The sequence below is a fragment of the Salmo salar genome, chromosome ssa06, assembly GCF_905237065.1.
Source record: "Salmo salar chromosome ssa06, Ssal_v3.1, whole genome shotgun sequence".
NCBI lineage: Eukaryota > Metazoa > Chordata > Actinopteri > Salmoniformes > Salmonidae > Salmo > Salmo salar.
This window is the reverse complement of record NC_059447.1, coordinates 49,537,678-49,550,623: the sequence shown is the minus strand read 5'-3', so window position 1 is coordinate 49,550,623 and position 12,946 is coordinate 49,537,678. Positions and strand designations below refer to the sequence as shown.

General features: G+C 41.1%; 1 protein-coding gene and 1 non-coding gene across 3 annotated transcripts in view; one reads left to right on the top strand and one right to left on the bottom strand.

Moving 5' to 3' along the window:
- LOC100380852 (ectonucleotide pyrophosphatase/phosphodiesterase family member 1) overlaps nucleotides 1–12,946 on the top strand; it is an 83,274-nt gene that overhangs the window by 31,950 nt on the left and 38,378 nt on the right. For both annotated transcript variants that reach the window (XM_014204668.2, XM_014204667.2), the window contains 2 exons: nucleotides 10,297–10,405; nucleotides 12,010–12,141. In XM_014204668.2, coding sequence (XP_014060143.1) covers nucleotides 10,297–10,405; nucleotides 12,010–12,141 — 241 coding nt within the window. The remainder of the gene's footprint in view (nucleotides 1–10,296; nucleotides 10,406–12,009; nucleotides 12,142–12,946) is intronic.
- On the bottom strand, nucleotides 10,479–10,554 carry trnaa-ugc (transfer RNA alanine (anticodon UGC)). Its single transcript has one exon. It is a non-coding gene; the product is annotated as a tRNA-Ala (tRNA).

Genomic DNA, 12,946 nt, shown 5'->3' with positions numbered 1-12,946 from the left:
AGTATATATTTTTTCTCTTAAGGACCAGAAAGAAAACGCCGCTCAGTACGCCTGCTACGTTAGGTTACGACAAAGGCGACAAATTAGTCAGCAAGAAATTTGGACCTTGTATAGATGGTGTGGTGGTTAGCAACAAAACCAACACGTGCCAACTATGGGACAAAACAGACAGCTTGGCTTAGATTGACATGTAAACTATATTTTGTCTCCAATGTTTATTTCAAAATATATATACTTTTGCACAATGAACACTTGTCTCTCAAATACATTGTTAAAGTTGTTGGTTAGCTGCCTAGCAAATTTTAGTCATATTAGCATAGACGTGACATCAATCAAAACAAGACATGGTATCAAGAACAAGATAAAAACTATCTGAAATTAGCCACCTACGATTCCCGACATGGCAGCTTCTTGTCAATTGTTGCTTGCTATCTGGAATCACAACAACACCTAGCCTCCAGAATCACAACAACACATGGCCTTCTTCCCCATTGAAGCGTGCACATCGTTTTTGTGACATTGTTAGCTAACCCGTCTATAACGTGTTCTATGTTATTAGTCTTGTATGTATCCGTCACCACAAAAAGTTCCCCCTCAGCCCACATAAAAAATAGTACAGTTTACTAAAGAATACTATTGTACTTTCAAATGAATTCTGTAGTAAACTGTAGAATTCTATACTCTACACTAGTGTCCCTCGATCGTATAGTCCTTCTATAGAATTTTGCAGTATCCTGGAGAATACTATACTACACACTGTAGTAACCCTCGATCATGTAGTGCTTACTTTAGAATGTTGTAGTATATTGTGTAGAGTACTATACTACACAGTTTAGTATCCATCGATCTGAGCCTTCCACTCTTTCTAGAATGCCAGCATCCCGGAGTCATCTCTTCACTGTTGACTATGAGACTTGTGTTTTGCGGGTACTATTTAATGAAGCTGCCAGTTGAGGACTTGTGAGGCGTCTGTTTCTCAAACTAGACACTAGGGCTGGGCGGTATTCCGTATTTTATGATATACCAGTATTGATGCAGGGACCGGTTTGTGTTTTTACTTTACTTTCTATACCGATATTTGAATGTTTGGTTTGTTAAATGTGATATGCCATGGGTAATGTCCATTTTTATAGTTTACTTCGCTACTTGAGTCATCTCTCTCCGCTCTTTCGCTCAGTGCCACTTTCTACACAGGCCTAGCCACGCCCCCTGTCACTCAAGGAGCGCATTTGATGTTCCTCAACCACGAGACACTTGCGTTCAGTCTGCGTGGTCAATGCAGCACATGCAACAATGTTTATGACAACAATGCTGTTTTCACTTTGCTTTTTAACATAAATCCACTAGCGTTCTATAATGACACTGTTAGTTTGTGTTTCTTACATCAGCAAACAACTAGTTTGTCTTTTCTTAGCAAGTTGCCCTAAATCTTGAGATGCTAATTGTTAGCCACTAATGCTAATAGCTAGTTAATAAATGTACTGAGTAAGAGCAAACGTAGCTAATACAGCCTGATAATACCAGTGATGGTGTAGACCCTAATCAGCATGTTGTTTGTGCAACAGTATCTTCTAAATCAAAGAGGAATATGCAAAGCAAGAATATGTTAGCTACATGAAGTAGCTAAGAGAACATGCAATGTAGCCAAAGCTTATAGGTTCCCCTAGGAAACACTTATCAACACTTTAGTTCCTACCTTGTCACAATAACTCCTCCCTGTCATCTCAAACAACACCATTCAAAATGCCCACTACTATATTCTAACTATAGAATTGCAATAGTCATTCTATTTCCATGATTCCAACAGTTTTTTGCTCTAATTCACAAGTCAAATCGCAGTTGCAACATTTGGTTAAAAATAAGTCCTAGATTATTTGCCCATATCGTGCAGCCCTACATGACAGTGTGGAAATTATCTCAATTGAGCAGTGGTGTAAAGTATGTATGTATGTAAAAATACTTTCAAGTACTACTTAAGTCTTTTTTTTAAATGTTTTATCTGTACTTTACTATTATTTTTGACAACTTTTACTTCACTACATTCCTCAAGAAAATACTGTACTTTTTACTCCATACATTTTCCCTGACACTTAAAAGTACTCGTTACGTTTTGAATGCTTAGCAGGACAGGAAAATGGTCCAATTCGCGCACTTGTCAAGAGAACATCCCTGGTCATCTACTGCCTCTGATCTGGAGGACTCACTAAACATAAATGCTTTGCTTGTAAATTAGGTCTGAGTGTTGGAGTGTGCCCCTGGCTATACGTAAATAAAAACAAGACAATGGTGTGATCTGAAATGAATTATTTATAGTTTTTACTTTTGATAGTTAAGTACATTTTTATCAATTACATTTACTTTTGATACTTAAGAATTTGATTTTAAATATACTTCACTTTTACTCAAGTAGTATTTTCCTGGGTGACTTTTACTTGAGTAATTTTCTATTAACATATCTTTGCTTTTACTCAAGTATGACAATTGGGTACTTTTTCCACCCTGCAATTGAGTTCAGGAAATGCAGAAATGATAAGTGCTGTAATTTGTTTTGGTTGTAGTTAGGGCTGGGCGATATGGCCTAAAGTAATATCTAAAAAAGAAAAAAAAGATAATTTCTTGTTTATTTTCTAAACAAATTAAAAAAGTCCATGACACAATACTTAATTGAATTTTCATTATTCAAATATACAAAGCCTCGAGGCCTATTTGTGCAAAACAAATGAACTCCACACATTTATTCTATTTTTTAGGAATGTTTGACTACTAGCTGTTTGAATATGTAATTTATATAATTTTGTTTGATAATATGTTAATTTGTTATGATTAAAACAGCCTGTGGTTATTTGCTATTGGATCGGCAGAATGACACAACTAACACATTAGCTTACAGCTGGCCTGAAAATAACTTTTTTGAATGCACTTTAATTAGCCTGTGCCCAAAGCACTGTAGGCGGGTCCAGTTGTTGAAGCGCAATGCTTTTGCTCGCTGTCAGTTGTCATGCACACCTGTCGGTCTTCGCTCATCTTCCACGATGCCAGAGAGTCATTGAGACCCTGGGCTATTACTTCACCCGTATGATCATCGGGGAAGTAAGATGTCTGGAGGCAGACATCTCGCAATGTCCAGTCTTCATATATGTCGTGGACTGTCAAACTTAGGTATGACTCTGACGTTCTGCTCGACCATAGATCGGCAGTGGTGGAAAAATAAGAAACACTAGCCAGCTTCTCTGCGACTCTTTCGCGTGTAGCAGTTTATAATCGCGGTAGGGCTTCTTCCGTGAAATACTTGCGGTTTAGTCGCTGATATTTGTGGTCAACTGTACCTAGCAGTTTTTTAAAGCCTGCTGTAAAGATTGGGACTATATATTTCGCTATGTAATAGGTCACTGCATCCGTTCTCTCCTTCCACCTCAAACTTTTCTTGTAATGAGGGATTATGTTTGAAAAGGATGCGGCTATGGTAGTTTGTCTTTTAGCAGACGTTTTGGGAATCGGGTGACTGGAATCGGAATTGCTTAGTCTCACGCATTCCTCCCATTCCACCGCGTGTTTCAGTTGCAGGTGATGGAAGAGGTTGGTTGTGCTGTTGCTTTTCGTAAAGATTGTCTTTCGACACATTTTGCACAGTGTGTTATGTGTTAATAACATTTAGACTACGTTACCCAGCAGGCTAGGCAGATGGTTAAATAATGCCTTGCATGGCTAAACATGGAGTTTTCTAGCTGAAGTATATGTTCATTAAAAGTAGTTAAACCTACGCCCCGGTTTGTCATTATATAAGGAACAAACATAACATGGTGTCAGATTGGTAGTCGCTATGACGAGACAGAGAAAAGGAGTAACTGCAAATTTCCGCGACGAAAATTGAACATTCTACCACAAGTCAAGTGACGTGAGTAGTCGAAGATGCTAGCTTGCAAGAGCGAGGACAACCAGCCGCAGCAGCGAGAGTGACAGCAGCGAGAGCGAGGTTGCATTCGAATCTGTTGACGAGCAAGTTGATGAGCAACATACTGAAGTAAGAGAAATTGACACGGTTCCTGTTCTCCATCATGGATAGGCTTAGTCCTCCTACTCCTATGCAGTTAACAGGCAATCTAGCTGACAATTGGAAACGTTTCAAGCAGAGATTCAATATCTACCTAGCAGCCAGTGGTGCAGGGGGAGAAGATGACAAATTGAAAGCTTCCATTTTTCTGCATGTTATTGGAGAGGATGCATTGGACATTTACAATAGCTTTCAGCAAGACGAGGCAAACTTGACATTGACTGTGCTAATGGCTAAATTTGAGGAGTACTTTGTACCAAGCCAGAACGTCACGTTTGAGAGAGACACGTTTTTCTCTCATGATCTGAAACAGGGAGTCAGTTTTGACCAGTATTTGGCTGAGCTGAACACACTAAGCAAAACGTGTGAATTTGAAAATCTGAAAGACAGGATAGTCTGTGGCATACTTGATAATGGACTCAAGGAGAGATTGCTGCGTGAGCAAGATTTAACTTTGGATAAAGCAGTGAATATGTGCCGAACAGCTGAAACCACCAGAGCACAAGCTAAAGAGCTGTGCAGGGATGAGACGTCAGTGCATGCAATAAAAAGAGAGGAGCACCACACACAACGCCTTACAAAACAAAAACAAGCAAAAGAGAGAAATCAAAACACTACATGTGGAAAATTTGGATTTATCCACAAGCCAAAAAAATGCCCTGCATATGGCAAATCATGTAACAACTGTGGGAAAAATGATAATTTCTCAAAATGCTGCAAAGCTGAGGCTACAAAGAAAAAGGTTCACACAGTCAAGGAGATTGAAGAATTCTTTGTTGATTCTGTGGAAATATGCAATGCAGTAAATGCTGAATGGATCGTGCCATTGACTGTGAATGAAACTATAATACCATTCAAGCTTGATACTGGAGCACAGGTAAACCTGTTGCAGGATGACTACAAAACACTGAAGGTAAAGAGCAAAATACACCCGGTGAAGGTTAAGTTATACTGGGGAGAACGTACCAGTCAAAGGTAGCTGCATAGTAACTTTACAGCACAAAGGAAAACAGTTCAGAGCATAGCTGCTGATTGTGGAAAAGAGTGTACAGCCTATTCTAGGAATCAATGCATGTGAAAAGCTCAATTTGTTGAAAAGAGTGTATGTAGTGACATCACAGACTGAAAATGACCAAGATTCACTACTGGCTGAGTATGAGGATGTGTTTGAGAGTCTTGGATGTTTACCAGGAGAACACAAAATATGTACTGATGACAGAATTACTCCAGTTGTGCGTGCATGCAGAAAAGTTCCATTTGCATTGAGGAAAAAGCTCAAAGAGGAACTCGGACGCATGGAAAAGATGGATGTCATCACAAAAATGGATGAACCTACAGATTGGGTAAGCTCACTGGTTATTGTGGTGAAAAAGAACGGTGATCTCAGGATATGTCTAGACCCGAGAGATCTCAACAGAGCAATCAAGAGAGAGCATTTCAAGTTGCCAACCAGAAAAGAGATAATGTCGCAGTTTGCTGGAGCAAAGTGGTTCAGTAAGCTTAATGCCTCATCAGGATTCTGGCAAATGAAGCTAGATGATGCAAGCTCAAGGCTATGCACATTCAACACACCTGAGGGCAGGTACAGATTTCTTCATCTACCATATGGGATTCTCTCAGCACCAGAGGTCTACCACAAGACAATCCACATGATCTTCGAGCACATTCCAGGAGTGGAGACTATGATGGATGACATCGTCTGGGGGTCCACAAAAGAAGAACACGATGCCAGAGTGAGACAAGTGCTGGACCTGACACGGAAAGTCAACCTAAAACTAAACGAGGACAAATTCGAGTTTGGTGTGAAAACGCTTACCTTCGTGGGAGACGTACTTTCAGAGGACGGAGTCAAACCAGACACGAGGAAAACATCAGCCATCAACAACATGGAGCGCCTGAAGAACAAGGACGATGTGAGACGCTTCATGGGCATGATCACCTACCTTGCAAAGTTCATACCTCAACTGTCAGCACAGTCCGCTCCACTCAGATGTCTTCTGGAACAGAAAAATGAATGGGAATGGTCCCATGAAGAGGAAACCTGCTTCAAAAACCTAAAGAAGACAATCACAGAATAGCCAGTGCTCAGGTTCTATGATCCAGAGAAAAGCACAAGGATTTCTGCAGACACGTCACAGTTTGGCCTGGGAGCAGTTCTTCTGCAACAGCATGACGACACATGGCAACCCGTCGCTTATGCGTCCAGAGCCTTGACAGGCGCAGAGACAAGGTATGCACAAATGGAGAAAGAACTACTGGCGAGCACATACGCTTGCGAAAGGTTTCACCAATACGTCTACGGACGAGACTTCGAAGTAGAAACCGGCCACAAACCATTGGTGTCAGATCATGTCTAAGCCACTGAATGATTGTCCAATGAGAATCCAGAGAATGTTGATCAGACTGCAAAAGTATGATGTGAAGATGATCTATACCCCGGGAAAGTTCATGTTCGCCGCCGACACTCTTTCTCGAGCAGTCGACAAGGAGAGCTTCGACACACAGAAAAACACTGAGATTCAGGCCTACGTTGACATGATCGTAGCATCACTTCCTGTGTCTTCTGAGAGAATGGAGCAGATCAAAAGAGAGACTGCAGCTGACCAAACAATGACAGAGTTGAAAGAAACAACACTGATAGGATGGCCCGCACAGAAAAACAACTGTCCAAGGAGAATACATGATTACTGGATGTGCAGAGCAGAGCTCACCGTTGTGGACATAGTGTTCAAAGGCAACAAGATTGTCATTCCCATGACACTACGCAAAGAAATGCTACAGAAAATACACGAGGGCCACTTGGGTGAGGAAAAATGCAAACGACGAGCACGAGAAGTAATGTACTGGCCAAGAATGAACCAGGAAATCAGCCAGACCACTGCTTCGTGTGAACTGTTTGACCTACAGGCCAAAGCAGCAAGCAGAGCCGCTAATTCCTCATCCAGTACCCAACAGACCCTACTACAAAGTTGGAGTTGACCTTTTTGACTGTATGACAAAAGTCACGTTGTTACCGACTACTACTCAAACTACCCTGAAGTAGCAACACTGCCAACTACCTCCAGCAAAGCTGTAATCACCTACCTGAAATCAGTCTTTGCAAGACATGGGGTTGCGTCTGAACTGTACTCGGACAATGGTCCGAGTTGCGAATTCCAATCGTTCGTTGGCTAACGACTGGGGATTCCAACAACACCTCCAGCCCCAACTACCCAAGGTACCATTTTAAAGACAAGACTCTTTAAAATACTCTCACAGTATTTTAACCAACAGGTTAAAATACTGTGATATAATATTTTGGCCATATCGCCCAGCCCTACTAGACACTCTAATGTACTTGTCCTCTTGGTCAGTTGTGCACAGGGGCCTCCCACTCCTCTTTCTATTCTGGTTAGAGCCAGTTTGCACTGTTCTTTGAAGGGGCCTAGTACACAGCGTTGTACGAGATCTTCAGTTTCTTGGCAATTTCTTGCATGGAATAGCCTTAATTTCTCAGAACAAGAATAGACTGACGAGTTTCAGAAGAAAGTCTTTGTTTCTGGCCATTTTGAGCCTGTAATCGAACCCACAAATGCTGATGCTCCAGATACTCAACTAGTCATTAAGAAGGCCAGTTTTATTGCTTCTTTAATTAGAACAACAGTTTTCAGCTGTGCTAACATAATTGCAAAAGTGTTCTAATGATATATTAGCCTTTTAAAATGATAAACTTGGAATAGCTAACACACCATTGGAACACAGGAGTGATGGTTGCTGATAATGGGCCTCTGTACGTCTATGTAGATATTCCATAATGAATCTGCCATTTTCAGCTACAATAGTCATTTACAACATTAACAATGTCTACACTGTATTTCTGATCAGTTTGATGTTATTTTAATGGCCAAAAAATGTGTTTTTCTTTCAAAAACTAGGACATTTTGAAGTGACCTCAAACATTTAAACGGTAGTGTATGTCCATTTTAACATTTTAAAATGTTGATGGTAGTATGATAAACTAAAGAAAGTATACATTTATCAAGTTCGACATTTCTATGTTAATAACTTTTAGAAAATTCTAATTAATGGACCAAAATGCTAACAAATCTCAAAATGGATAGGTAGATGCAAAAATGTCATTTCAGCCTGTGATGCCTGGCCTTTACAAGAGTACACCAAAATTACTTCTTAGATCAGTTACTTCCACTAGATACACGAAATGACCAAAAGTATGTGGATGCCTGCATGTCAAACGTTTAATTCCAAAATCATGGGCATTAATATGGAGTTGGTCCCCCCTTTTGCTGCTATAACAGCCACTCTTCTGGAAAGGCTTTCTACTAGACGTGGCTTGCTTCCATTCAGCCACGAGCAACTGATGTTGGGCGATTTTTAGGCCTGGCTCTCAGTCGGGGTTCCAATTCATCCCAAAGGTGTTCCATGGAGTTGAGGTCCTGGCTCAGTGCAGGCCAGCCAAGTTCTTCCACACCGATATTAACAAACCATTTCTGTATGGACCTCTCTTTGTGCACGGGGCATTGTCATGTTGAAACAGGAAAGGGCCATCCCCAAACTGTTGCCACAAAGTTGGAAGCACAGAATTGTCTAGAATGTCATTGTATGCTGTAGCGTTATGATTTCCCTTCACTGGAACTGAGGCCTAGCCAGAACCATGAAAAACAGCCCAGACCCTTATTCCTTTTTTTTTTTGTACGAGCTACGCGCTTTAGCGGTTCCGTTCTGGTTGCTTGTGTGGCCTACCACTTCACGGCTGAAGTTGCTCCTAGACGTTTCCACTTCACAATAACAGCACTTACAGTTGATCGGGGCAGCTCTAGCAGGGCAGAAATTTGAGGACTTGTTGGAAAGGTGACGGTGCCATATTGAAAGTCAATGAGCTCTTCAAGAAGGCCATTCTACTGCCAATGTTTGTCTATGGAGATTGCATGGCTGTGTGCTTGATTTTATACACCTGTCAGCAACGGTGTGGCTGAAATAGCCAACTCCACTATTTTGTAGGGGTGTCCACGTACTTTTATTTATTTATCATTGCAAAGGTTGGCTACTTTGAAGAATCTCAAATATAAAATATCATTTGATTTGTCTAACACTTTTTTGGTTACTACATGATTCCATATGTGTTATTTCATAGTTTTGATGTCTTCACTATTATTCTACAATGTAGAAAATAGTAAAAATAAAGGAAAAACCCTTGAATAAGTAGGTGTTCTAAAACTTTTTTACCAGTTATGTATGTGCTTGATTTAGAGTTATTTATGCAACTATAGTTGTGATACAAAGGTTTAGATTTTTTTATACATTCTAAGGCTGCATGATGCAACTCTAATGATGATTTGAGAAAAGTCACATGAAAGGCATGAGCTCTGCTTTGTTGTATAGGCGGTACATACTTCATCCATCTCTCATTCCCAATTTGACAAGCACTTGATAATGCCTCGAATTTCCCAGCGGCATCCCCCTAGTGTGGCCGTACTGCCTTTCGCGGCCAATGGCTGCTGTGCCCTTGGGCTGAATATTATAATTCCCTTCTCGCGGCTGTTCCGAAGCACCTCTCACTCACTCAGCTGTGTAGTGCTAGGGCAAAAACCAAAATGTGCACCCCTTAGGGTCCCGAGGACCGAGTTTGGGAAACCCTGGCCTAGAACCTGTCTAACGTTTAGATGTTACAATTGTAATAAAAAAATATTTATTTTTACTAAGGTCTTGTCTCATCCGTTGCATTGCTCAGAACTGTTGACCCAACTCAATAGGTGGTCTGTCACGAACCTGTCTTATGTTCTGGTTGAGTTGTCCTCATTAAACAGTAATTGGCGTAGTCTGGTAGTTTTGCCATTTTAGCTAACCCTAGTCTGCAGGTGTAATTACAATATACTAGTCACGTATGCGAAAACACTACAGTGAATACTAGTGTACTACAGTCAGATTCGCAAATACACTACAGTGAATACTAGTGTACTACAGTCAGATTCGCAAAAACACTACATTGAGTACTTAAAAAAAAAGTTTTTACCTTAATTTATACAGGTTTTTCTCATTGAGATAACATCTCTTTTCCAAGAGAGACCTGGTCCAATAGCAGCAGGGGTTGCATACTTCAGCATACTACAGTCATCTGCAAAAACACTACACTTAATACTACAGTAGTCTGTAAAAACACTACGGTGAATACTGTAGTATATAAATATAGTATAGTATTTTATCAGGTGGGAGAAAATGTTATTTGAATTGAATGACTGTGTTTGCAGGTGATTGAGGCCCTGCTGAACGTAGACAGGTTGTTGGGATTTCTAATGGATGGCCTGAAACAGAAGAACCTACACCACTGTGTCAACCTGGTGCTCCTGTCTGACCACGGTGAGCAGTGTTGCCACAACACACAGTCAGATCACACTGAATGCATACATTTCATACATTTTTTTCCCCGTACTGGTCCCCCGTGGGAATCGAACCCACAACCCTGGCGTTGCAAACACCACGCTCTACCAACTGAGCCACACGGGACCTATTAGTCTGTGGTCTCTGCGATCAAAAGTAGAATCAGCATCCTTCATTTATACACAGCATTCAGATTAACGGTAGATACTGTAGGATGGGAAAGTGAATAGACTTATTCCTTGTGGCGCAAAGGGCCTCGGAAAAGTACAGTACAGGAGAAAAGCACTAGAAAATTGCTTCCACAATGTGGAAGCAAGGGAGGCGGAGGAAATGTACTCATTTAATGTCTTTTTGACGTGAAAGATAAGTGTTGAAGTAATTCATTTTATGGCTCTGCTGTAAATCTGAAGTGATGCAATCGTGAGAATCTGCTACTACTCAAAATGAGAGGTCTAGGGAAGAAAATATGAAGTAAAGATTTTCCTCCATTCCTTAGTGAACCATAAAAACAATGAGTTCATATCGCAAGTCAGTATCTGTCAGGAGAATGATAACAAACATCCCATAGCTATTATATAATGGCTACATTACTGTCCTCATAACCTAGTAATCCACTATCAAACTTGCTTATTGAGTTATTTAATTTACATGCAACAGCTTTTATTGTACTAGTTGCACAAATGACATAGCACTTAGCATCATAGTCAATATTTGCATATTACCACAAGAGTCACAATATTTTGGTAGAACTCTTCCATATTACCATATTGTCCTCTAAGCTATAGCCTCTGCTCTAGGGCCCTCCATTGTGGGGGCGTTTGAATTTTTACTGTCAGCCATACATACTCAGCCTTTGCTGAGACCTAGCACCTGTTGTGTGGAAATCACATGCCAGAGTGGAAACCGTTGTAAAACGAGGTCAGTGTGAACGCTGAAACACCATGACTGTGAGCTGAGCGTGAGGAAGCCAGGGAGGTTCACAGAGGAGAGGTCTTTGAAGAAGATGCTCGCAACATCTGCATTACATGTGACGTGTCTAGTCTTGTAATTATGCATGTAAAGGATGAGCCAGTAGCTGCTGGCCGCTCAACTGGCCTTGTAATAAGCTCCACGTTGCAGGGTTGTAATTTTGATGTTGGGTTTGTTGGTTGATGATATACAGCATATGGGAATATCCTTTTATTTAGGCTTTTATCACAGATGCATTGATCTTTGGGTTATTTTTAGTCATAAAAAGGTTGTCGTTTTCACATCTGCTTTTGAAATTGATTGATTATGAAATGAGGATGGAATCCTAGTATCAATAGTCAGTGTTAACAATTTCAAGTAAATCGTATGCTGACATACTGTATATGAACTTCCTCTGTTGCGGCTTTATTTATTACTCTCTCTGAAATCTGGTACAGATAAGACCGTGTAATTATGGTGCCGTTTGGAGTCCTATACTGTCATTTCTCGTCCTCCATTTCTCTCTGCTTGTTTCTCCTATTGCTCCGACTGCCCAGTTGCCAGGAACAACAATACAAACAACAGCGACTGTTTCTTTTACTGTTGAACTGTGTGCGCATGTACTGTAATTGCAGGAATGGAGGAAGCTTCCTGCAAGAAGGCTGCATTCGTGAACTCATACCAGGACAACGTGGATGGCTTCACTGTCGTCCAAGGCCCTGCTGCACGAATCCGACCCAAGAGAGTCCCTGAAGACTTCTACTCCTGTGAGTTTTTGTTGATGATAACGTGTCACTTCCAACTGTCTTCCTGCCCTTACATTGCAATGCCATCCAGTGTTACAGCCGGTTCCAATTTGCTTCCTTCCACTTGGCCCTTACCCTTTGTCCTTTGCATTATTATATACAGCCAGAAATAACTTTGGGATATTAGAGCGGCGGTAACTCACCGGCATTTCAATCAGAAATTACTTTCCTGAATTAGATTTTTTCGTTTGTACGCCCCCCCCAAGGCAATTCCAATTATCCCAGAGACTGCTCCAAGACAGCCGGTGGAGACGAGGTAGTCCGACTCTCATACCACCCACAGCTTCCGGGTATAGTAACCATAAAAGTGTTAAACAAATCAAAATACACTGCACAAAAAAATTAAGGGAACACTTAAACAACACAATGTAACTCCAAGTGAGTCACACTTCTGTGAAATCAAACTGTCCACTTAGGAAGCAACACTGATTGACAATACATTTCACTTGCTGTTGTGCAAATGGAATAGACAACAGGTGGAAATTATAGGCAATTGGCAAGACACCCCCAATAAAGGAGTGGTTCTGCAGGTGGGGACCACAGACCACTTCTCAGTTCCTATGCTTCCTGGCTGATGTTTTGGTCACTTTTGAATGCTGGCAGTGCTTTCACTCTAGTGGTAGCATGAGACTGAGTCTACAACCCACACATGTGGCTCAGGTAGTGCAGCTCATCCAGGATGGCACATCAATGCGAGCTGTAGCAAGAAGGTTTGCTGTGTCTGTCAGCGTAGTGTCCAGAACATGGAGGCGCTACCAGGAGACAG